Source organism: Ictidomys tridecemlineatus, chromosome 13 (genome assembly GCF_052094955.1).
Source record: "Ictidomys tridecemlineatus isolate mIctTri1 chromosome 13, mIctTri1.hap1, whole genome shotgun sequence".
Lineage (NCBI taxonomy): Eukaryota > Metazoa > Chordata > Mammalia > Rodentia > Sciuridae > Ictidomys > Ictidomys tridecemlineatus.
This window is the reverse complement of record NC_135489.1, coordinates 85,445,529-85,472,909: the sequence shown is the minus strand read 5'-3', so window position 1 is coordinate 85,472,909 and position 27,381 is coordinate 85,445,529. Positions and strand designations below refer to the sequence as shown.

At 38.1% G+C, this 27,381-nt stretch overlaps 1 protein-coding gene across 1 annotated transcript in view; it reads right to left on the bottom strand.

Moving 5' to 3' along the window:
* Positions 1–27,381, bottom strand: part of LOC144369945 (contactin-associated protein-like 3) — a 149,389-nt gene that overhangs the window by 34,407 nt on the left and 87,601 nt on the right. Inside the window, 4 exon segments of the mRNA XM_078030418.1 lie at positions 5,002–5,169; positions 14,491–14,677; positions 20,148–20,267; positions 23,280–23,386. Coding sequence (XP_077886544.1) covers positions 5,002–5,169; positions 14,491–14,677; positions 20,148–20,267; positions 23,280–23,386 — 582 coding nt within the window.

Sequence of the window (27,381 nt, the reverse complement as noted above, 5' to 3'; positions counted from 1 at the left end):
CACTAATGATGGGCATGATTGTGGGGTGATCAAAATTTATGAACACTAAAATTTGAACTTCGTAACAAGTTTGATGTGTCATGAAACACTCTTCCTTCCAACTACTTAAAAATGTAAAACATTTCTTAGTTCATGGGCCAGACAATAACAGGTAAGTGGGCAGATGTGACTCACAGCAGTAGTTTAGCAACTCCTGATCCATTTGCCAATTCTTGAACTCACTGAACACAGAGAATAAAAGGGGCAAATCAAGAAGGAGAGTCATTTTGCAAGGGATAGTATTTTCACGATAATCAAGCATATAACTGCTCTTTAAAAATTAGCTCAGGATACTACTCAAGTGATTATCAATTACAGATATAAATAGTTACAGATTTAGATCTTCACAGAATTTTACCATTAAATATTTGAAATCCTTTTATGTTTATAGGGTATTTCTTTCCTCAATAACTTCGTAAATTGTAAAATTAAACCTACAGATCAAAATGAATTAAATAGAATACTTTTATAAGAAATACACAGGTTAATGTATGTGAAAGTTCTGTGAAATGCTGAACCCAGCTATCCAGTGGACAAACATGGATCAGACCCTGAGTGAGGCATTGAGGACACATAGGAAAAATACTGTGTGTGCCCCTGAGTACACAGCCCCCTGGGCACTAGGTTCCAACCATAGTTATGGCCTCAACATCTTCCTACGTGTGAGTGACTGAGAAATACAAGCAGGTCTGGAGCAGGCGCTGGGAGGGCCTGGGGTCCTGGTCACAGCTGTGCCACTCCTATTCTCTCTGTCCAAAATAATGGCATTAATCTCTTCTTTTGCAACCTGTTTATGTTTATTTTGTGTCACTCAACTGTGTACGTAATCTGATTCAGAGACAAAGCACCCTTACTCTGGTTCCTCATCCTGCTCTAGAATCTCTATAGAATCTAATAAATACCCTTGTCCTTAAGTCACTCATTTCTAAAACCTTCCTTGGCGTGGATTTATGGCCAAAGATCAGAATAATTAATATCAAATCATGTAAGTCCTTTCATAGTGGCAAAAATAAAGTTTTCGTAAATTTTTATTAAAGATTTTAGGTATCAAAGCTTGAAATTGGAAAAGATAGAAATAAAAGAAAATGGCTATATTAAGATTTTCATCATGTAAATAAATGAAGTAATCTGTAATGCATAAAAGAGATATCAATTAATGTAAGTCAGGTACTCTGCAATATGTGAAATATTTAGTGATACGGAAAGATTATTTCTCATATCCAGACTAATATTCCATAACCTTACCTAGTTATTGATGTTTGTGCAAAGAACAGAGCATGAGTTATGAAGTGTCACCATCATTTAGCTCTGGAGTGGACTGATGGTTGACAAGCAGAAATGTTCTCCTAGGAAACAGGGTAGGTCAGCTGAGGAGATTGTGTATGGACACAGCAGGCATCAAAAACAGCATTTCCATGCTGGTAATCGCCATCTCATCAAGGTAGTCTAATAGGGGAGCTGTACTTCTATGAGCTATTTATGAAGGATGCTGGAATTTTAAAAACTCATTTTGCATAGAAGCTCCAAGCTTCTTGATGTTTAACGCTGCATGCAAAATACTGAGCTTGTGTAAGGTGACAGCTTGTGTAGGGCACCTCAGTTGCATTGGAGGAGATACTAAATCTCCCCCTCCCCAATTATTTTGGAGAGCTCCCAGTAAATCATAAAAAATGGCTAACATTTTTCACCAATTTTTTGTTGGTATAGGCAGATCTCAACCTTTGCAGATTTATATAGATGACTGAAGATTTGCCATGGTTATCAGACTTCCTTCAAATTTCTTCAGCAACTGGGACTTGTTTTTTTTTATTTCTTTTTTCCCTATTATTTTCTGAAATACATACTACAGGTAAAATAGTCCTAATTTGAAAACCTAAAATGGGAAAACCTCTAAAATATAAAACATTTTGAGCCCCAACATGATGCCATGTGTGGAAAACTCCACTCAAGACCTCTTGTGATGGTCAAAGTCAAAATGAAGATGCATTAAAAATATTGTATAAAGGTCCCTTTAGGCTGTGTGTGTACAGGGTTCAGACTTGAGTTTCATCCCTGAGATATCTCATTAAGTATTTGCAAATATTCCAGATTCCCCAAATCCAAAATCTGACACACTTCTGATCCCAGGCATTTCAGATAAGGAATACTGAGCCTCTAGGTAGTGTAAACATGGGAAGAATATATTTCTAGATATGATAACCCCTTCCAGTACTATTAAAAGTTCAGTAAGAGAACTTTCAAAGACTTTTTGCTTGAAAGTTCCCATTGTTCTAGAAATTATGCTTACCTAAGAAATGCCATGACTTCTAAGAACTACTATTAATTACCAAGAGATTTGATTTGATGCAAAGTAGAGCTATACATTTGGGGGGTTGTTGAAAAAGCCAAAAAGGAAAAATGTTGAATCTACCTCAACATTTAATAACTAGGTTAGTAATAAAATACATATCATGGTCCACAACTAATCTTAAAATCTTTCCAGTTTTTCAACTTCTGTTTCATTGACCTCTTTCCTCTCTCCTGGCCAATTCAGCTATCATAATACAATTTGTCTTGATATGTGCTATGACCCATCTCATCATCTTGATCTTCATCTTAAAAATCATCTTGCTTATTCTTTGAGTTTCCATATGGATTTGAAAATCCACTTGTTGCAATCCACACCAATCAGTAAAACACCTGGCATTTGTTAGAAATCCCAATACGTTTTTAGAATAATTTGGAAAAATGACATCTTTAAAAGAGGACTTCTCAATAGCAGTGTTATTGAAGGACTGCATAGTTTTGCTCCATGAGGGTTGTACAGTGCATTGTAGAATGTTTAGCACTTTTTTTGCACTAGGGATTGAAACCAGGGGTGCTTGATCACTAAGTCACATTCCCAACCCTTTTATATTTTATTTAGAGACAAGGTCCCATTGAGTTGCTTAGTGCCTCGCTAAGTTGCTGAGGCTGGCTTTGAACTCGTGATCCCCCTGCTTCAGCCTCCCAAGGCCTTTAGCACTTACTAAAGACACAGAAACATTCCTTCCTTTGTGACCACAAAACTGTCTTCAGAAAAAACAAGCATTCCCCGGGGGATCAAAAGCATACTTGATTGAGGACTACTGCTTTAAGCTACTACTGACTCATAGAATCTATGACAGTAGCAAATCAATCTATTTATTTGTCTTCTAAATCTCAATAATTTTAATATAAAAGTATTAGACTTATTCTAAAGAAATTTACATTGTAACATAGCAAATAGTTTTTATTAAGTCTTTCAGTGTTAATAAATTTATGCTTTTATAGATATTCAAGTAATTTCTCAATACTGATTGATCACAAATTCAGCATATCAACTGAACTCTTCATTCATCCTGGTGGTATTTCATTATATTACCTTCAATTTTCTGTGTAGGCAGTCATGTCATTGGTAGGTAATGATGGCAGCTTTGTTTCCTTTTTTTACAAGCTTTTCATCAGTTATTTGTTGTGTGTATATGTGTATGTGTGTGTGTGTGTTTGTAACTGGCATGTGATAAGCTTTTGTGTATTCTACAATGAATGGTTGCAATGTCAATTTTCTTAACTTTAGTTTTGAAATACTCTTGCCTGTTTCACTTACCGATTCTCCCAAGTCATGTTAAAATCTTCCAGTATTTTGAATAATTTTTCTATTTCTCTTTGCTTCCTTGCTAATTCTTTCTTGATACACTTTTTTTTTCTTGATATACTTCTTATGGTGCATATGAAACTTGTTGGAGCATCTCATTAACGAATCAGCATCATATAGGGTCCAACTTTATCCCCAACGGTGTGGTTGTCTTTGTCTGACCTAATACAGCTACACCTGCTTCCTTTTGATTTGTATTTACCTGGTAAAAATGTCTCACCCCTTTACCTTCAACTTTACTGGGTGCTTATGTTCTCTTCTGTGAACAAGTTATGGTTTCTTTAAAAAATATAATATGATAATGCCTAATGTCTGACTTCAAAATGGACAGAGTGGCCTCACATTCACTGGGGTTAGTTGCACATCTGGATATGTTTAAACTATCTTATGTTTTGCTTTCTATCTACCCTGAATAATAATTAAATAAAAGTCCTAAGACAAAAATATAAAATAATAATAATAAATATAAAACAATATTATATACAGCTACAGGGATCATCCTAACTAGCAAAATAACTTATGGATTTTTGGAGAAGTTGAATTCTATGATGTATGTATATTTCAGAGAATGTATAAAAGACTCTTGAACAATGTTTACTATAAATTTATACCTATAGATTGACTTGGAGCATAGCTTAACATTTTACATTATTAGAGTGCCTTTTATATATGTGTATTTTATGTTAAATGTTTGGTATATTGGAATTACTGTAGAAATTTAATGAAAAAGTCTTGCTTTAATTGGTGTCTATCTAATTATATTTTTTTCATATACTGCTTTAAATGAGCCCCTGACTACATCAAACAGGAGCTAAATGGGTGGGGGATATAGTTGATTCCTTTTATGCAAAACCTCTTGGAGTTCCATTGTGTTAAAGGAGTTCCCATGTTAATGTTTACTCACAAATTCCTAAAAAATATATAGTGTTATCTCCTAAATATATTTAAGACAAAGCTTTGGAGAAATCCACCTTCTGAATTATTGCCATGAGTGCCAGATTGCTCAATTAAACTGAACTTCAGAGACAGACACTTGATTTCTAGTTGAGTGGGAGACTTACCAATTGCTTCCAATTGAAGAAGAATAAAAAGCACATTATCTGGTATTCACAGTGAAATAGTGAATCTTTGGTCAGACAATTTAATCTTTCGATTAACTGAAGGTATTTCATCCAAACTTATACTTTTAAATTACTTGAGCATCATGTAATTACTTATTTGTTCCCATATGCCTGCTGTGTAATTAACTATGCATAAATGAGGAATAAAAACTACATTTCTGTGCAGGGACAGCATGTGGAAATCACCATTCATCCTGGTCACCGTCACAGCTGCAGTGATACTGAGAGTCCAGGCAGCTCCCCTCTCGTCCACAAGTGCACTTTTGTGCATCTGGCAGAGAACCTCCCCAGTAAGTGTGGGTTCCATTGGTTCTTCTATCCCACCAGCTCAGTGGCGTTCCATCTGAAAGACAAGTATGAGAAAGGTGACATCTATTTTGCCCCTCCCGCTGTCCAAAATAGTTCCCTTTTTTTCCCAGGTCTAAAATGTGTGTGTGTGTGTGTGTGTGTGTGTGTAAGAGAAGAAAGATACACTTCACTTCAGAAGCTATATTTTACCCCTGCCAATAAAAATGTGGTTTCTCCAAATATATGGGCCATGTTTCTCCCCTCAGTGTTTCAATATCTAGGCTTAAATAATCCCCATCATCTATTTTTATTTTATTAGGAAATGAGTCCTTAACTAACTTGTACATGGATATCACATATTTTCCATAAAAATAACATTCAAAAATATTTGCCATCAAAACAACAGTAAGAGTAATTTATATACCCAGGATGAATTTGTTTGAGATGACAAATGCCCCCAGAGCAAGTTCAATGTCATACAGAAACAATGATCTATCACCCCACATTTTTTTTTAAAGAAAAGTTGCTATGCATTAGGCCTTTGGAAAGGTATGGCACCCTCTGTAAGGACTTAACACATATTTTTGAGATATGTGTTTTTCTTGTATTACAAAGCCTGACTGTTTATATGGAGGCTAAATAAACGCATGGTTAGGTCTTCTTCAAGTCTCAAGTGAACATGATGCTGAGAAACCAAGTCTGCCTGGTGCAGATGTTCAGCGCCAACTCCCCAACCCTGGCTGTGGTCAGATGACAGAGCTGGGCACTGTCTCAGCTCTACAGAACCACATGTTAAGACCAGGCATGCTTTGGGGGTGGGGACCAGGATGCACATCTCAGTGAGCCTGAGATGATTACAGAAGCAGGTGTGCAGGTTAGCCCTCATAGAGGAAGATGCAGGAGAAGATAAATTGCAGTCATCCCAAAATTAGAGGATAAAGAAAATGGAATTGGATTGCTTCAACCAATTTCCCAAATGTGCTTGGTAATTTGGTGCTGTTTTTCAAATTTGTAAGTTGTTATTGTTGGGCCTTGAGTTGAGATCTGGAACTTATCCCAGGTTCTGCCTTTAATGCTTAATACAACTCAATTATGATTCATTTATAGGTAAGATCTCTGCATTCATCATCCTCACTTTCACTCTCCCACCCCCCCAAAGAAATTTAAAAAAATAAAAGCAATCCTGAGAAATTTATGGAGGAGTAAATATCTAGAACCTGTTAAAAATACATTGAAAGCTTGTTACTAGGAAATAAGAGATACTCAGAAAATTTAATATTCTTTTCTCAAAATGCTACTTTGAGAAATGCTACATTACTTCCTTCACCACTACACTTGCCTAGATTGAAGTGTATATCCTAGTGCACAAGGATGAATTTACCTGGAAATCCCCCTGTAGAGTGGTAAAAAATAAATTTTTGAGAGATTGCAAATATCTTTGGTTCTGCTCAAGTGTCTTAAAGTGTTCTAGAGAACAATCAAAAGACTTCAGAGGAATTTCCAGATGATGTAGACTTAACTTTTCCTGCTTCTTCCGACTAAGCACAATGATAAACCTTGGAGATAACACACAAGAAGAACCACAGGAGATTCTGAAAGGAGGAAAGAGGAAGGCTAACTGGTTAGAACCCAGAACTGGAGGGAAATTATCATAGTTTATATAGAATTTCATTACAATTCCCCATTCATGTTAAAACAAAAAGTTTCTCAGAATGAGGATAGATGATATGGATTAGAAAATTAGCTCTAAATAAAGAAAGAAGGAGCATTAAAGAAAGAATAAATGAAGATAAAATATAACATTTTGACAATCAAATGGGGTTCATTCCAGGAATGCAATGTTCAACATATGGAAATCAATAAATGTGATTCATCACGTCAATAGACTTAAAGATAAGAACCATATGATCATCTCAATAGATGCAAAAAAAAAAGCATCTGACAAAATACAGCACCTCGTCATGTTCAAAACATTAGAAAAACTAAGGATAATAGAAACATGTCTCAACATTGTAAAAGCTATCTATGCTAAGCCCCAGGTCAACATCATTCTAAATGGAGAAAAATTAAAGGCATTCCCTCTAAAAATGGAACAAGTCAGGGATGCCCTCTTTTAACACTTATAGTTAACATAGTTCTTGAAACACTGGCCAGAGCAATTAGACAAAAGAAATTAAAGGGATACACATAGGTAAGGAAGAACTTGAATTAGCACTATTTGCTGATGATATGATTCTATACCTCGAAGACTCAAAAAATTCCACCAGAAAACTTCTACAACTAGTAAATGAATTCAGCAAAAGTAGCAGGATAAAAAATCAACACCCATAAATCAAAGGCATTTCTGTATATCAGTGACAAATCCTCTGAAAGGGAAACAAGGGAAACTACTCCTTTAATGATAGCGTCAAATAAATAAATAAAATACTTGGGAATCAACTTAATGAAAGAGGCAAAAGACCTCTACAACAAAAACTACGTAACATTAAGGGAAGAAATTAAAGAAGACCTTAGAAGATGAAAAGATCTCCCTTGTTCTTGGACAGGCAAAATTAATATTGTCAAAATGACCATATTACCGAAAGTACTATACAGACTTAATGCAATTCCAATCAAAATCCCAATGACATTCCTCATAGAAATAGAAAAAGCAGTCATGAAATTCATCTGAAAAATAGGAGACCCAGAATAGCTAAAGCAATCCTTAGCAAGAAGAGTGAAGTAGGTGATATCACTATACCAGACCTTAAACTATACTACAGAGCAATAGTAAAAAAAAAAAGCAGCATGATATTGACACCAAAATAGACTTGTAGACCAATAATACAGAATAGAGGACACAGAGACTAACCCACATAATTACAGTTATCTTATATTTAGACAAAGGTGCCAAAAACATACATTGGAGAAAAGATAGCATCTTCAACAAATGGTGGTGTGAAAACTGGAAACCATATGCAACAAAATGAAACTAATCCCCTCTCACTCACCATGCACAAAACTCAACTCAAAGTAGATCAAGAACCTAGGAATTAAACCAGAGACACTATGTCTATTAGAAGAAAAGTAGGCTCAAATCTCCATCATGTCGGATTAAGCCCTGACTTCCTTAATAAGACTCCTATAGCACAAGAATTAATATCAAGAATCAATAAATGGGATGGATTCAAACTAAGAAGCTTCTTCTTAGCAAAAGAAACAATCGGTGAGTTGAAGGAAAGATAGAAATTTCTAACATTGGAAATGAAAAAGAAGCCATTGCTAATGATCTGATGGACATCCAAATAATATTAGAGGACTATTTTGGACAACTCAATGCACACACATTTGATTATTGATATGAATTGGGGCAACCGCTTGAAAGACACAATCTACCAAGCCTCACTCGAGGAGTAATAATCTAGACATCTCTATGTTGTGGGTGGGATCACATACACCAAAACAAGTTACACTGAAGTCTTAACCTTCCATACGTCAAAATATAACTTGAATATGTGGTCTTTGTAGAGGTAATTGAATTAAGATGAAATCATTAAGGTAGGCTCCAATATAATGTGACTTGTCTTATTTTTTAAAGAAAGGTAAATATGGACACTGAGCTAGACACACACAGAGGTAAGATGATATGAAAATACACACAGAGAATATCATGTAAAGTTGGGAGGTTGGAGTGATTAATCTACAAGCCAAGGAATGTCAAAGATTGTCCACAAACCAACAGATGCCACAGGTTTCTGTTAACACTTTGATTTTGTAATTCTAGCCTTTAGAAATATGAGACAATTATTTTTTCTTATTTTAAACAACCCATGTCTAGGACTTGGTTATAGCATTTATGAGAAAAGAAGATAGATTTTATTATTAAGTAAAATGAATCAAGAATCAACAATTTTTCCAAAACAGAAGGTTCAGACCCAGATAATTTCATCAGAAAATTCTACCTAACATGATACCAGTTCTCCCCAATGTGTTCAGGAAACAGAAGGACAATGAATACTTTCTAATTTATTCTAAAAGGCCCACATTGCCCTAATACCCAAACTAGGAAACATTTTACAGAACAAAAAAGAAAGAAAAGAAAAGAGAGAAACTGCAGAAAAATCTCTCCTAAATATAGGCATTGAAATCTTTAAAAGTATTAATCAGCTGGATCCAACAGTATGCAAAAATAATTATGCCTCATAATCAAGTGGTATTTATTTCCACATATGCCTTGAATGTCATGGAATTAATTCACATTATTCCTCACATCAACAGGCTAAAGAAGAAAAACCATATGGTCCTATGAATAGATGAAGAAAAAGTGCTCAATACAATCCAATAGCCATTCATGATAAATAAAAACTGTCAGAAGACTTGGAATACAAGAGAATGCCATCCACTTGGTGAAGAGCATCTAAAAGAAACCTACAGTTAGCATCAGACCTAAAAGTGAGGGACAAGATAATTCCCCGTGAAGACTGGGAATGAGAAAAGGGTATCACTGCTCACCACTGCTTTTCCACATTGTACTGGAAGTTCTGGGTAATATAGTAAGCAAAAAAGGAAATAAAGTATATAGATTATAAGGGAAAATTAAAACTCTTTTTTTCACAAATAGCATCACTGTCTATACAGAAAATCCCTAAAAAAACTCAACAGCAGAAATATCTAAACTAGAAAGTGTTTAGCTCAAGACTGCAGGACAACAGTTAATTGCTTTCTTATATAAAACAGTATACCACTGGAAGATGAAATTAGAAGCACAACATATTTTACACTAGATCTAAAAGTTAAATATTTAGGTATAAATTAACAAAATTGGCACATAATCTATATGGGGAAAAAAGTATAAAATTCTGAAGAAGGAGATCAGAGAGGATCTAAGTAAATGGAGAGATATATCATGTCCATGGATAGGAAGAACTGAGAGTGTGAAAGTGTTAAGATCTTCCCGAACTGATCTATAGATTTAGTTCAAGCCTCATTAAAATTGTAGCAAGTTCCTTTGTGGATATTGACAACTGATTCTGAAGTTTACATAAAAAGGCAAAGACTGACAATACCCAACACACTACTGAAGATGAATGAAGTCAGAAGACTGGTAGCACCTGGCTTCAAGACCCACTACAAAGCCACAATACTCAAGACAGCATGGCATTGGGAAAAGAGTAGATAAACCCATCAATGGGACAGAATAGAGGACCTACATATACATCCACACACAGATAATCAACAGAACTTTGAAAAAGACCAAAGACAACTCAATGGGGAAAGTACAGTTTTTGCAAAAGTGGTATTAGAACAACTAACAATCCACATGCAAAACAAGGTGAATCGAGGCACTGTCCATCTTTCATATCAAAATTAAAATGCCATACAACAAAACTTCTGGAAGGTAAAAGGAAAAAATCAAGTTGATCTTGGGTGTGTCAATGAGTTTTTAGATGCAACAGCAAAAGTCCCATCAATGAAAATAATTTTATAAAGTGGATTTTTTAAAAACTAAAAAGCTTCTAAAGTGAAAAACACTAATCTAATAAAAGACTTGTATCTAAAACATGCAAATAATTTGTAGAACTAGATAGTTCCATAAGTAACCCAATTAGAATGAGGCAAAAGATCTGAACAGATACCAGAAAAAAATAAAATCTATTGATGAAACGCAGAATATGAAGATACCCTCAAAATCACATGTTATTAGGAAATGGCAAACACAAACAATAATGGGATACTACTGCACACTTGTTAGAATGGTTAATGTTCAAACACTGACCTTTTCAAATGCTGGCCATGATGTAAAGCAACAGAACCTCTCATTTATTGCTGATTGGAATATAAAATGGCCCAGGCATTTTGGAAGACAATTTGGTGCTTAATAGGCTTACCAGCGTTACCATAAGATCCAGCAATTATGTCCCAAGGCATTTAAGCAAATTAGTTGAAAATATATGTGGTTGGAATAATTCTCACCTACTACATAGAAATCAAGACTTTGTGATATTGATGCAGGGTAGACATATAGATTTTGAAGTCAAAGAATCAAGAAATAGACCCACCACACAAACATGCCCAAGTGGTATCTGGCAATGTTGAAATTGTAATTCAAAAGAGGAAGGACAGTCTTTCAATAAATGGCATTAGGGAAACTGGGCCAAACTCTCACACACATAAAAATCACCCCAAAGTGGAACATAAAATATAAAATATTTTCTATAAAATATAAACCACTAGAAAAATTTTTTTTAAATTTTTAGGATACAGAATTAGAGAAAGAATTCTTAGACTTAACAGCAAATGTACAACCCACAAAAGGGGAAAAAATGATAAATCTGATCTCATCAAAAGTAAAACTTTTGCTAAAGCATAAGGAGGATGTGGAAGAAATCAAAGTCTTATAAAGTGGAAGTTTGGGGAATGTAAACTAGTATAGCCACCCTAGAAACCACTTGGGCACCTTTTTTCCTTTATAAAATTAACCATGTAATTACCCAACAATTGTGATCTTGGCCATTTTGATCCCAGGAAAATGACACTGATGATCACACATTCATAATGGGTACAACGTTCTAATGAATCTCAAGGAGGATTATGCTGAGTGAAAAAGTCCATCCCCAAAGTTTCTACTTTCTGATTCCATTTATATAACACTCTTCAAATGGAAAATAAATCGAGAACGGATTAGTTGTTGCCAGGGGTTACCACTGATGAGTAGGAGGTGGAAGCAGGTGTGGATACTGAGCCAGAGGAGGCTCATGCCGATGGAAATCTTGTGTATCTTGACTGACAAGGTTGTGATACTGCACTGAAGTTTTGCAAGACATTACCACTGGGAGATCTGGGTAAAGGTACTCGGGTTCACTTGATGATTTCTCACAAGTGTGTATGAATGTGCAATTGGCTCAAATTTTTAAAAATTCATTTAAAAAACCAATAAAATCCTAAGGGAAAACTATAGGCTCTTTTTCAAAAGAAAACCAGAAAACTTTCAATGACTGGAGTAGAATACTTCATTTTCTCAACTATTTTAGCCCCTAACACAGTAGTTTCCAAAAGATCACCTGAAGATTTTTTTTCAAAATTCCAAGCCCAGGCTGTTCGTCAGATCAGTTAAATTATAATTTACAGGTATAAGACATTTGCAAAGTCCAATGTTACTTCATTTACAGTGTTGCAAGGCATCAGATTAAAGTTCTTTCTGACTTGCTTGTACACATTATAAGGCAAAGCAGATCAGAGCTCACATCCTAAGGAAAGTTCAACCCATGTTACCCTTCTATGTCATCTCTTCCCAAATCAGGAGCTTCTGAAAGGTTTAGGTTCATTCTACATGTTTGTCTGGGTTAAGTTTATATTTAAAATTCTCCAGTGGCCCCTTTGCCACAATAACTCTAAGACAGAGAAAAATGACACTACATTTTTCCTAATGTAGTTTAAGAAATGCATCTTATTTCACTTTTAATTATTCATTCTCCAAATTCATCTTGTATCTAGAAATAAAACCAAATGGACAACAATGGCTGGTGAGTGCATCAATTAAATCCCAACCCCATTGGGAGGGTTTTGCACACCTGTGTAGTGCACAGGGTACAGGCTGGTCCATGCACACTGTGCTTGCTCACTAACACATCCGGAAATATTGTTTACTGCTTCCATTAGAGGTCACTCTCATGTGACTTGTTCCCTTTCTTCCTCATGCCTGGCTTTCCCTGTTAACTATCTAGTATATTTTCTTCCATAGTCCTGGTCTGGCTTACTATAATTATCTTTCTCACTGATTAAACTTCAACCAGGATGAATTAACAAATACTTGAACCTAGTAATGACAACTATAAATATAAAAACCTGGAGAGCTGGGAATGAGAATAAAACTACAGAGCTGGGAGTGAGGATTACTTACTTCCTGAACTTTATGTAGTTTATCTCATTTATGTAGGACTCCATGAGATCAGTTCGGTGTCTCTGAAGAAGAAACAGATGCAAAAAATTAAGCAATTGGGCTGGGGATGTGGCTCAAGCGGTAGTGCACTCTCCTGGCATGCCAGTGGCCCGGGTTCAATCCTCAGCACCACATACAAACAAAGATGCTGTGTCCGCCGAAAACTAAAAAACAAATATTAAAAATTCTCTCTCTCTCTTAAAAAAAAAAGATTAAGAAATTGCTTGAATTTCTGCAGATGCTACAAAATAGACTTGGACTTCAAACTTAGAGTGTCCGCCGAAAACTAAAAAATAAATATTAAAAATTCTCTCTCTCTCTTAAAAAAAAAAAAAAGATTAAGCAATTGCTTGAATTTCTGCAGATGCTACAAAATAGACTTGGACTTCAAACTTAGATGTGAGATGAAACAAGTCCTTTGCTCTTTTTAGTCACTGGAACCAGCAGATAGGCATTCAAAGGAGACTAGATCACTCTGAGAAGGGACCCAAGTGAGGATTGCATAGATCTAGACAACAGGTAAGATCCAAGGGTGAAAGGCAGGAGGGGGCCATTCCAAGCAGAGAAAGTAGCAGGAAATTTCTGGCACAGAGAACTGTGGTCTGGAATGATCCACAGAGGCCAACTGACCAGGAGCCATGGGGATTAGGGGAGGCAGTACAGGTATGGGACAGTGATTCTGAAGGACATATCTGCAACTGAGAGTCACACACCAATACCTTTCAGTGCATTTGAATAGAAGATTGTAGATTAAAATTTTAAGAGTGGCTTTACTATGCTGCTAACTTACACTAGTTTAGATTGCTGAATTTCTTAAAAAAAAGAAAGAAAGAAAGACAAATCTCAGTATTTACTAATGAAAATAAAGTACTTGCTAAAAAAAAAAAAAAAAAAACAAAACAAAAAAAAAAAAACCTTTATTAAGGAGCATCAAAGGGTTCAGTAAGAGACTGTGGGAGTCCCTAGAAGGAGGGAGAAACATCTACTTAAGAGCAGAAGGTTATGATGCAAGCAGCGCTTCCTCGAGATAATCTGCATTTTTGAGGATGAAGATTGTCTATTAGATAACCTGGGGGAAATGGATGAGAGACCAGCCAGAAAACTCTTGTAATAACTTGAGTAATTATTTCGAATCCGACTTACGGGAGTGGTGGGGCTGGGAGTGACAGGTGCACCTACTGAGACAATCTGAAGGGAGGGATCCAGCGTGACAGGCTGATTGAGGGGTAGATTTTGAAGAGTGGGGAGGCGGATTGGTCCTCCAGAAAGAACTATTAATCCTCACCCACCCTAAAACCCCACTCTCCTCTAATTATCAAAACTGGCATCTGTTATTAGCAAAGTTTCTTTGATTAAAAAAAAAAAAATCATGTCACTAGTCCTGCACGCTGAGCATCCATCCCTTGAGAGGGCGCCCTGCAGCGCGGTCCCAGGCAGGGGTCCTCCTTACCTCATGGGTCTGCTAGCATCCCAGAGCCCCAGAGCCACAGCGCAGAGCCAGCTGCTGCTCACAGCGCTCTGCCAGGGCCACCGCTGCCCGCAGCAGCCCGGCGCTGGCCGCGTAGGCGAAGGTCACCGAGCGTGCGTGCCCCCGGGGGCTGCCTCCGATGGTCACCTGGTCTGGGCCACCGTGCCGCACCACGGTCCACGCGGCGTCTGCGGAGCAGAAAGAGGCAAAGAGGAGGCGTCACCGCGGGAGTCAGAGGCTGCGAAACACCTTTTATTTCAGTTAATTCCTTCCCGCGTTGTTATTGGTGCACTGTAGCTGAACTTGGTGGGGTTTGTCCTTACCCATTTGTGCCTGCACCAATATACCCAAATAATTAGGCCAATGCCACTCTTCAGCGCTTCCCCTCGGTCCCCTCCTTCCCTCCTCAGGTCCCTTTCCTCTGCTTTTCATGAGATCCCCACCTCCACCTTTCTTTTCCTCTCTAGTTCTCACATATGAGAGAAAGTCTACAATCCTTGACCTTCTGAGTTTGGCTAATTTCACTTAACATAATCGTCTCTAGTTCCATCCGTTTTCCTGCAAATGACATAATTTCATTCTTCTTTATGGTCGAATAAAACTCCATTGTGTATATATACCTCATTTTCTGTCGCCATTCATCAGTTGACTGACACCCAGGCTGGTTCCACAGTTTAGCTACTGAGAACTGTGCAGCTATCAACATGGGTGGGCATGTGTCACTGCAGGATATTGACTTTAATTCTTCACTATGAATACCTACACGCGGTCTAGCTGGGCATATGGTGGTTCCATGCCTAGTCTTTGAGGAAATTCCATACTGATTTCCATAGTGGTTGTACTAATTTACAGTCCCACCAACGGTGTACAAGTGTTTCTTCTCCTCCCCATCCTCTCCAGCATTTATTATTGCTTGTGTTCTTGATGGCTGCCATTCTCACTGCTGTGAGATGAAATCTCAGTGTAATTTTGGAGGAAAATGCAAATAAAAAACTACACTGAGATTTCATCTTAATTAAGTTTTTAATCAAAATTTGAATCACTGCGAGTTTGCACTGAACTTTTTGCCTTGGATTTGTTTAGCAACGCATTAGCCAGAATTCAGCCTCAAAGAGAAGAATATATTGGGAGAACTGATGATTAAATTTCTGTGACTTGTCTAATAATATAATGTAAAAATCACTTTTTACATCAACACAAAAATGAGGCTAAACTGGACATGTCCATGTATCTTTTTTGCTCAGTATTTTCCTCATCTGTGTGTTTATTTTCCTTATTATCAAATAAATTTATAAAAGATGCATTTGGGGATGATGGGACCTACAGATTGATGGAATTCCACAGGAAGCAACTTTGTTCAAAGCCTATCAACTTATCAGTAAGCAAGCCCTGAAGAATGACATGCCTTGGGCGTCCCATAGAGCATCCAGGCAGTAATCCTGGCCATCTGTCCATCTGATGATAATTTCTGATTTATTTCTGTTGTGTTGATCAGTTGAATTTGTTTTCTTTTACTTTTGTCTGTTTTTTTTTTTTTTTTGTGGTACTGGGGGTTGAACCCAGAGGCACTGTACTACTGAACTAAACCTCCAGCCCTTTTATGTATTTTTACTTTGAGAAAGGGCTTTGCTAAGTTGTGCAGGCTGGCCTCCAACTTGCAATCCTCCTGCCTCAGCCTCCCAATTCTCTGGGATTACAGGATATGTGCCACCACACCCAACCATTAGATTGTTTTGATAAAATAACAAAAACAAAAACAAAAAACCTCACAAAAGAGCAAACTTACAAGGGAAGAACTTTAGGTTCTTAATGAAAGTTCCCAAGGGAACTCATGCTTGATGGTGTAAAGTATCGCCTAGCTGAATGGATAGCTATGGGTCAGTGGACAAGGAGCTGCTTTGAAGTCACTCCAGTTCAACTACATCAATGCTGCCTGGTCCTTTAGCTTCTAAAAAAAAGACATATTTAATATAAGGGACACTTTACATAGGAGTTTTCCAAACTGTAGGGATGGGGAAAATTCATATGGATATACATTTTTAAGAATTCAAAATCAAAGCAATGTAGAACTTGAGTTTTTTGTTGTTTGTTTTTTGGGTTTTTTTTAGTCCAGGAATTGACCAAAGGGATGTTTAACCACTGAGCCATATCCCAACCCTTTTTAAGTTTTATTTTAGACAAGGTCTCTCTTGAGTCGCTTAGGGCCTCCATAAGTCACTGAGGCTGGCTTTGAACTTGCAATACTCCTGCCTCAGCCTCCCCAGTCACTAGGTTTAAAGGTGTGTGCCACCATGCCCAGCTGTATTAGGTTTTCTATTGAGAAATCACCCTCCCATCCTGTCACATCTCAGAATTTTTAATGACTTGGTTTCCAAATGTCTGTAAGAGAAGTTTAACTGTCTTACTGCTGCTCACCATATCAAAATAACAAACCATATTCCTACCATATCAAAATAACAAACAGAGAGACAAGGAAGCCGGCAGTGTGGCTGGAACAACCCTTTGGCCATGGTTCCTATGGAGAGCACAGTGTCCATGAAAGGACATACAGAACCTGTGAACTAAAGGAGGGAACACAGGCTTGAATTCAATGACCGTGGCCTGCTATCCTCACAGAGGGGCCGCCCAGGCCTCCTGCAGCAATCTCAGTTCCAAGGCTCTTTCCTTTCACAAGGTTCTCAGCATGAATTTCTTTTCATTTTAGAATCTTTAAACTCCCGACCATCCTGTGTGCATGACTCCTACTCTGCATTCACCTTCAGGTTTCTCCTGTCGACTGGATCAAATCCACAGACACCTGACACTCAGGGGGGCCTTGAAGATAATCAGTCACGTGCCATCTTGGGTCCTGAGTTGTGGTTTGATGGTCTTGGGTAACTCACTTTAATAGATTTGCAGTCATGCATGATCACATGTAATAATAGAAAAACAGGTTTGAGATCTATCTGGAAAACGGCTGTCCTAGAAAGCATCAGGAGACTTACTCACCTGTAAACCTCTTCTTCCTTGTGGGATTTCTGTTGAGAAGTCGGATATGATTCTTATCTTTGCTCCTGTGGAGGTGAGGTGGGTTTTTGATTTTGTTATGGTTTTGTTTTGTTTTTTTCTGACTTCTGTCAAGGTTTTTCTTTACCTTTGATGGCTCACAGTTTGAATGTCCGTGCATAGGCATGGTTTTACTTTGGGAGTGGTGGTAGCATGTCCTGTTTTAGTGTTCTTTAAACTTCCTGGATCTGTGATGGATGTTTTGACAAGAATTCATGAAAAATCCTAGTTATTATTGCTTCAAAATTGGCTTCTGTTCCTTTCTTTATTTCTTCTCCTGATATTCTGTTTACATGGAAGTTACACCTTTTATAATTATATCACAATTCTCATGATATTCTGGGTTTAGTTTTTTCAGTCTTTTTAAAAAAAAAATCTCTTGGATTTTCAGTTTTGGAAATTTCTATTTTGATATTCCCAAACATAGAGATTTCTTTCCTCTGCTATATCCAGTCTCCGAATGAACTCATCTGAGGCATGTTTTCATTTTTGTTCCAATAGTTGGATTTCTGGCATCCTTTTTCCTTCTTTTTGAGAATTCCCTTCTCTCGGATGGACGGCTCCTCTGCTCTTGCATGCTGTCTGCTTGGTCTCTTAGACCATTAATCTGTTAGTCCCAGTGGTTTTCAGTTTCTCGTCTGCTCATTCTAACATCCCTGCCATACTGGAGTCTGTTTTTATGGCTTCCTCTTTCTCTTTTGAATTGTTTTCTGCTGTTTGTTTTATTTTTGTTTTTCCTTGACATTTTTTCCTGATAGCCAGGGGTGATGCATTGGTGCAAGTCATGCTGCCCCCAGACCTTTAGTGAATCAAGTAAGATGCAGCCAGTGGGAGGGCCTGTGTGATGCCATCATGAGCCTGGGCCTCCGCACTGTGGCCTCAGCTCCCTCCCCAGCACCCTCAGGCATGTCTCTTTTCCTAAGTAGGCTAAGCTCTGAAATAGATCCCAATAGTTTAGGCTCTGAAAACATTCTTTCTCAAGGGCAGGTCAAGGAGAATAGAATGCTCTGGTGAGTGTTTCCAGGTGATTCTTTCTCCACTTATCCTTCTGGAAGCATGAGGAGATTTTCCTCCAATATCACTGTAAGACACAGGTCAAGCTCCTCACAGCATAAGGATCCTTCTCTGACTGCAGATCTCAATTCCCAGACTTGTCTCCGCAGGGACTCCAGCAATTTGTCAATCACTTTTTAGGTTTTCCCACGCAGGCTCTGGGAAGGGGTGATTCTCTGTGTCTGCCTGCTTCTCTCTCCAATAGGGGGGACAGCAGTCTGCTCTGTGACTTCACATCTTTGCTAGATCTAGGAAGAGTCATTGATTTTTCATTTTGTCCAGTTTTTGACTTAGTAAGATGGAGCGGTGACTTCCAAACTCCTTAGCAAGACAGATGGAAGCCACTGGTTCCTGAAAGCTATCACTCTACATGCATTTTTCAAGCTAGTGGAACAATATTTGACAACAGCACCGTTTTTAATTGCTTTTGCTTAATCTGCTCTAAGCAATGCAACCTCCAGAGAGAAGATGACTTTTTCTAGGGGAGTTTAGTGATTCCTCTGTCATTAACTATATTTTGTCATTAGATGCTTCCCTTACTAACTTCACCAAGCCTCCTTCTTCTCATCTTCAAACAATGACAAGATCCTTGCAAGGGTGACCTTGGTTAAGTCCTTTGCTTTTTGCCAAGACCACATTACTGCAAGAACCCATTGTGAAGAAGCTGAACCACAGCAAGGGATCCCAGGAAAGCTGCATGACTGATGATCTGGGTGCAGGACCCTTCTCACGTTAGTATGATTGTTTGAACCAGGGAGTTTGGGAGATGGTGAGTTTCTGTAGGTGGGACTTCTGTATTTTATATCTTCAGTGCTTTGCTGATCACGTGGTTCTAAATTTTTGGAATATTCACATTTTAAACATTCTTTGGTAATCTTCACTAAAGCATTTTTAATTTCTATGTACTTTCATTTGGTGTTTGCTGGTTCATTTGGTCACTGTCCAGTTTGACGGGACTTCACAACCTTTTCTCTGCACACTAAATGAGAACTATTTATTTCACATTTCTTCTTTCCAGAGAGCTCACTGAAATTTGCTAGGGCAGATTTCTGTAAAAATTTAATTACCTAAGCGGCATTTTAGGCATTTTACAGCAACCTTCAACAATCAAGCTGTGTTCATTTGTAATAATATCTAAACCAGGAGAGGTTTTATAATATTAACACAAATCAAATTTCTTTTATTATAAAAATTACATGCTATTGAAGATATAGATACACACACATACATACATATCTTATTAGTACTTTTAAAAATCTCTTTTTTTGTTCTAAGTTTTTAAAATATGTAAATCACAGAATCAAAGCTTTATATGTCAAAATGGTGCATATGAAAAATATGTAATTGTGACAAGTGTTGCAGTCATAGCAGAACATTAAGTTTCACCTATAACCCAACCAAGGTAAGTCAGAAATACAAGGAAGTTTTATTGACAATAAAATTAGCCAATATATCAAGTTGCGTGTTTCAACAATGCTGCCAACCAGCAAATCTCTCCCTGGTCTATCCTGATCATGGGCATAAACAGTTGATATCCAGGTATAAAGGTTATTGACGTACCTATCATGTTGCAGCACACAAGAAACGGTCCCAGGGGGCCACTGCCATCAGCATCAATATAGTAAAGCCCAGAAGGACTCCCTCGGTGCTTGTGGGCCTCGAAGGACTGCTCATACAGCACTGTAGGAGAACATCACCCATCAGAAGCAGAAGGGATCCCTCAATTGGTTTAATTAGTGTTCAAAGGTTTCCATTTCTGAATTACAGACACAAGATACATATTACCTTACATCATTTTTATTAGTTTGTATGACATTATATTTGATTAGGTAGAAGACAGAAAGGTGACATATTATAAATTAAATTTACTTTCACTAACAAATGAGAAGGACGTTAGCAAGTCAAGATGGATTTAAGTGTTGAACATCATTAGGTGTTAAATAAATATTTGGCATATAGTTCTATTTGAAGAAAAAGGAAAGAGTGTACTGGTGACTAAAATGAAGATTTTCATGGGAATGTGAGGTCACTGGGAAATGTCTAGGGATTGTAGTTTCAATACGTAAATGTTCTCTTGCTTTTGAGCAAGGAAGATGAAGATTCTGAAGCCTAGTGTCAAAGATTTGAAGGGGCATTTTAGAGAAATCTGTGAATCTGAATCCTATCTGCTGTGGATTCATGATTCTATTCAAATTCCCTTCCTTACAGAACAGCTTAACCTCCGCCAGCAACCTAATACCTTCCAACAAGTCATGCCACTTCCAACCCCCTTGTGGCTTAAAGCTATAAATTCTCTGCCATTTAGTAAAACCTCAGGAAACATTTTTCAAGATTGCTTAAATGTGTTTTCCTGCACTGCAATTCTAATTAGCTCCCAATCTGCGTTATTTTCTTTGTTCTTGATGAGGTTGACTTATTCTGGGTCCACAGCAAAGCCAAAGGAAGGGGGTGAGAGTTATTCTCTCTCATTTTGCAAAACAGGAGGAAAAAAACTTTGCAAGAGGACATCTTAAATCTAAGCAACCTTAAGGTAAATATAACCAGCTGTCAAATGAGAATGGCCCCACGGTAGACGGTCCAAATCAACAGAGTTATTTAACAAATTTCTTAGATGAAAACACAAATAGGATAGATTGCTTTTCTGTCATTCTTTCCCACTTGTATATTTATTTAAATGCACAAATTTATAAATGCCTGCTCGGATTCATTCATATTAATGACAATGATTAGACCTACATAGTGAACAAATTAGGAGAATTCTTGTTTTATGTGAACTTCTTGACTTAAATGACAATGTGTACACATACAATTATATGAGTGTCCCAAACAAAAATGACCTGTTTTAACTCTAAGTAGTCTTGTCTCATGGTCCTTTACTGTGGGCTTGGTGAAATTTCACCTTTGCTTGGTGTACCTGTTTGGAAGCCACAATTATGGAGAACCACAATTAGCAACCATATCATTACATCAGAGTGAAATCTGAATAGCTCCTCTGCAAATTTCTGATATTTTCCCTCAGATTTGCTCTGAGTTACATTTGCAGCAGAGATGGCCGTGGGCTGTCTGCTCCCCTGAGAAGCTTTTGTCTAGATCCTCAAGCTGGGAGCACAGGATTCTCCCTAAGCCTCATTTGCATGCAGAGCGCAGAGTTAATAACACTCCACACCCTGCCTTCCTGTTACAGTTTTTATAAAAATCAAATTAAAGAAGTCACAAGGAGTTGCTATAAGTTTCAAGGAGAACCTCAGTGCAAGGGAGTCGAAGTGATGATTTCCTGTCTTACACTGTTTCTCTAAAGACCCAGGGAAGGGCAAATTGTTTGCAAGGAGACATGGAGAAAATGTCAGCAGAGATGCACAGAAAGAAGAGAACTTTAAAAGTTCAAACAACAACAACAACAAAAAAGGGTGTGTGTGAGAGAGAGGTTTTCAAGGCTTCTGGCATGTTCTAATCATTAACAAATTTGTGGTCAATAAACTAGTCTGGGCTTTAAAAGATAGAGGATGATTCTTCACTAAAGACAGATGACGTCTACTAGGGAGAGGCAGTATAAACAAGTTATAGCAAGTCACCTAGAAGTGCTTCCTACAGTGTCCATTAGGAGCACATGCAAAGCTGGTTCAAACAGACCTCTGGGCTCCATCCCAAGAGATTCAGGTCCAATAGGTTTGGGTGAGACCTGAGGTTCTTTATTTGTAACACGTTCCCAGTGACTCTGAAGCTTCTGGTATGAGGAGCACCCTTCAAATGCTGGAGCTAAGGATCTAGAGCCTACTTCCTGAAGTTCAAATCCTCAGGGTGCCTTTAAGTAGCCTGAAGGTCAAGTTACTTGACCTCTCTCTGTCCTCAGTTTGCAATGAGGATAATAAGAGTACTTTATTCTTGAAGCTGCTTTAGGGTTAAATGAGTTAATTCATGCAAATCACTATTTGCATGAGGATAGATATATTTATGTACTCCATAAATGCATACTTTTATAATTATTCACTTATAATTATCATTACCACGAAGGAAAATTACAGTTGTAAGAGACCTTAAAGGTCTGCCAGTTTTTAGCTGATATCTAATTGCCTCTTCTGTAATTTCCATCCCGTTATTTTTTATACTTAATTTTATTACATTTAATAATAAATATTGAAAGCCAGGCAACTGAGTATTTTTCTACTTTTCTTTGATTAAAAGGATTCTCAATTGAAACTACAGCCCCACTCAAGGAAAGGAATGAGTTGTGACATCATGCATTCCTGATTTAATCTAGCTTAATTTTACTCTTTACTTTTATTCTACCATACCTAATTCATAATATTTACCAGCTTCTTTTGTGTAACCGACTTAGTACTCCATATTTCTGTACACTGTCTCAACACCCTTGTATTAAATGAGCTTGGGGTTGGGGGCCAGGCTCAGTGGTAGAGTACTTGCCAGCATGCATGAGGCTCTGGGTTTGATCCCCAACATGGTGAGGGATAACTAATTAATGATAAAATAAAGTGAGGTGGTTTAAATATAATCTATAAATTAACTATTATTAAATACTTATTAATTGATAATATTAATAATTAATTAACAATTAATTAATAAAGACTTATTTGAATATGTGATCACAGAGATGCAGGCACACATAAACAATGAATGAAAAGGAAATGAAGTGACAAAGACACAGAAATGAGGACAATGAGGTGGAAGGCTTACGGGAATGGCAGGTCTCTCCAGTGTAACCTGTGCCATCACAGTTGCAGGAGAAGGTGTCCCAGGACTGGGCACATGCACCCCCATGTTCACAGAAGCTGGGCAGGCATCTGTAAGGAAACAGATACGGCTGTATTCTCCTTGGTTAGTCTGCATAAAATGAAAACCCTCTTTACTAAAAATAGATTAATGCAAAAGTACAACATACCCAAGAAAATGTCGTGTTACTAGTGATTTGTCATCAAGATTTTCTGGTCATCATGATACATTTATTTAAATACATTTACTGGCCTATAACTGATCATATGTATCTTTGACAACTTTCAACACGTCATATTTTTTTTTCTGTTGTGACAAAATACTAACTTAATTTGTGGCTGGGAAAATCAATTACAAATATAAAATTTGCCACGCACTATACTTCATTGTGGACATTTTTCAAAGAAGAGAAGACAGAGAAGGAGGAGAGAGAGAGACAGGAGCACCTTCCATCATAATGCAACATAGCTCCAGGAATCATGAAGAACATTTAACTTAGGTCCACGTGTTGCCCTTTAGATTTAGAATGGGTGATCAATTAATGGTAGATTTAACAATGTTAAGATCTATCATAGATTCAATGCAATATCTATAAAATTGTCAATGGCTTTAAATTTTTACTTTTAGAAATAGAAAAATTTATTCTAACATGGGGAGTCTCTGGGGACCCCGCATAGCCAACACAATCATGATAGAGAACACAGTGGAGTTCTCGCACTTTCAGGGCTTTCTGGATTCTGTTGCATTCCACTGTAAAGCTGTGAGGCTGTTCCAGCCTACTGGCCTCCAGGTTCTTATTAGAACTTGGAGAAGGGTGCTGGGTGAACGGGCAAGTTTCTAAGCATAGCGTGGAGATTCCAGGGACAAATGGTGGCCTCCCAGAGGCTGGGTTGGGATCTGCCCCTGCCCACCTTGTCCCATGGCTGAGAATGCTGCACTGTAGGCCCAGAACTTGGAGGCCAAGGCTGCGAGGGGGAAAACAGTGTGTATTGGAAAGGCAGGTGCAGGGGAGCTAGGACCTGGCCCTGCCTGCAGGGGTCCAGAGCAGGAGCTAGAGAGGGGAGGGGAGGAAGGAAGTGAGACCTCCTGCTTGTGGCTGGAGGACCAAGGCCAGGCAGAAAGCTATCATGTGGACACTGGCAGGAGTCTCCAGGGGCTTCGAAGGGATCCTTTGAGGAAACTAAAAGGATTGTGGAAGAAGAGATCACAGAATTACCTGCCCGTGCCCCCAGCACCCCCACATGCTGGCACCCCAGCAAAGTACCACAAGTTTAAGGTCAAGATTTTGACTAATTACCTCAAGTTAAGGAGAGTTTAGTCTAAGAGGAGAATAATTATGGGCAATCAGAGTCACAATTTTCAAATATTTCAAGGGTCAAAGAATGACAGGGACCCAGAGCCATGAGTAGGTGTCAGATGGACAGGTAAGAAGGTGGGAGGCCGGGTGGAGGAGGCCCATTGGCAGGTGTCCTCCTCCCCTTCCCCTTCTCCTTGCCCATGGCCCTCTTCCCCTCCTCCTTAACATATGGAACATTTTAAGATTAACCTGTAGTGAAGATTCCACAAATCATAAGATTGCAAACCACTGCTGATAATGTAGTTTTACTTAAGATATCTTAGAAGAACTATTAAGTGATCAGAAACATATGAACAGGCTCATCATAAATTTTTTTTCAAGTAAACATGTCAATAATGACAATTTTACATGTAGTTCAGAGAAGCCACCCAGAGTAAAGGAGACTAATGCTGGAGAAAGCGTGCAGAGGTGGGGTCAAAGGTGGGGAGCCTGTGCCACCTGGCAGTTCTAGTGGGGAGGTAGCAGGCCTTCCTGTTCAGAGAGCTCCAGGTGGCCTGGACCATGACACAGGGCATGGAAGGCAAAGGTGGACTTTTTTTTTTTTTTTTTTTTTTTTTTTTTTTACGCTAAGGTCATGAGAGTCTGAAGGAAGAGGCCGTGCTCTGCAGCATGTCATCCTGAGTACACGTGGCTGTTTTTTGCTTAGCCTAAAATTTTGGTAAAAGAAGGTGACTTCATATACCATATCTTTAGTAGGCTTTTTAGCTTTAGTGTTTGAAGAACAAATTTTTATTTTGTGAATTAAAATAATTTTTAATTCCCCAAAAGGGTGAGAGAGGTTCATAGACCTGTGTTCAAGATATTTAGAAGTGAGTTTTCAGGATTTCCAAACTGAATGAGAAGGGAAATAGCAAAGCTCTTTTACTCTTTAGAGTATCACATGGTAGCACCAGGTTTCCCATTTTTACTGCTTATGATATGTAGTTGTTTTAAAAACATCTGCTTGAATCAAATGTATGAAATATGATATGTCAAGAGCTTTGTAATGTTTTGAGCAACTAATAATAATAATAATAATAAAATAAAAACATGTTGAAGGGCTAGACTCTATACACTGACCCAAGAATGAAATAGTGGATAACCCAATTTGTAATCTCATTTAAAAAGTGTTCCTTAAAACCCTTCTCTGAGCCAGCATGGTGGTAGACACCTGTAATCCCAGTGGCTCAGGAGGCTGAGACAGGAGGACCGTGAGTTCAAAGCCAGCCTCAGCAAAAAGTGAGGCCCTAAACAACTCAGTGAGACCCTGTCTCTAAATAAAATACAAAATAGGGCTGGGGATGTGTCTCAGTGGTCAAGTGCCCCTGAGTTCAATCCCTGTTACCAAAAGATCAAGGATAATAGCCACAAACCCTTCTCTGAAGTGGTTATAGCGCACAGTGGCTGAGGCAGCATATTATGGCAGAACATATGACAGAGGAAGCTGCTCACCTCATGGCAGCCAAGAAGCAATAAGAGGAAGGGGTGGGTCCCAACTTCCCCTTCCAGGGCATGCCCCCAGTGACCTAACTTCCTCCCTCTAGGCCCCACTTCCTGAAGCCATTAACACATCCAAACCATAGCACTTCACAACAGATAAGATGTGAACAGATCACATCTGGGGTCCTTGACAAGATATCAATGACTTACAAAAGGAGAAAAATCACATACTTGCATCACAGCTGAGCTGACTGACCTCAGTCCTCACAGTGAGAGCCTCTGTTGGCTGAGGGTCCTGAACCTTGCCTGGTGAGCTGGCACCTAAAGAGCAGGTGACCAGCTCCATGGCATATCTCCAGACACAGGTGACCGGCTCCCAACCACCATCCCCATGACACAGCCTGGTCCCATCCACGCAGTCCTAAGTCTCTGCCAAGAATTCCAACCCCACAGGCAAAAGTAAGAGTCATTGGGACAATTGTTTTGTGATACACTCTTCCTCTTTGACTCACTGTTTTCCTACAAATCAACAGAAGTTTCAAGGGGGAAATTATTCTTGGTTAAATCAAGTTCTTAAGTAGTGAAAATTTCAATCCATAGAAATTATGCTCTTTTAAAATATCACTATGCTTTGTAAACTGAAACAAGTCTAGGGGGAGAAGACAGTTTTATGGCTAATGTTTAAAGCAGAATGACTAACAAACTACTGATGAAGTAGAAGGCAGTAAGTTTGGACATTCTAAAATTTGTATTAACTTTTTATTTTTAATCTATAGCATTAACTATTGGCTTTATTTTATTTTAATTGACATTAAAGCTGTATAGGTTTGTGGGGTACCATGTGATGTTTCCACACTTATAGTTACATGTCATAATCTGCATTTATTTATTGATGGCACATGCCAAGGGGAAGGCAATAAGGCATTTCATACAGAGAAATATCATTCTTCTAAGTGATTATAACTTTTCAGCCAAAAGAGTAATAGAGATAAGGCATAATAACTAGCAGTGTGAACTGTGTGAATGCTTAATTGTTAAAAATTAAAATATTTTTCTTGTAGTCTCCATCTTTCACTGAGTTTGTCATTACACAACTCTCTTCACCAACCTCTGTGGTGAAGTTCCAGAGATTAATTCATATCTGCTCCATGGAAGAGATTTGGTATTTGGTAGCTGACACCACAAATGAAAACAACAGTGACTTGTCCAGACACACTGCCCCTCAGCATGGCCACCCACAAGTGGCATGGTGGCTAGCACTGGGTTAATGACTAAGAGCCCAGTAACATG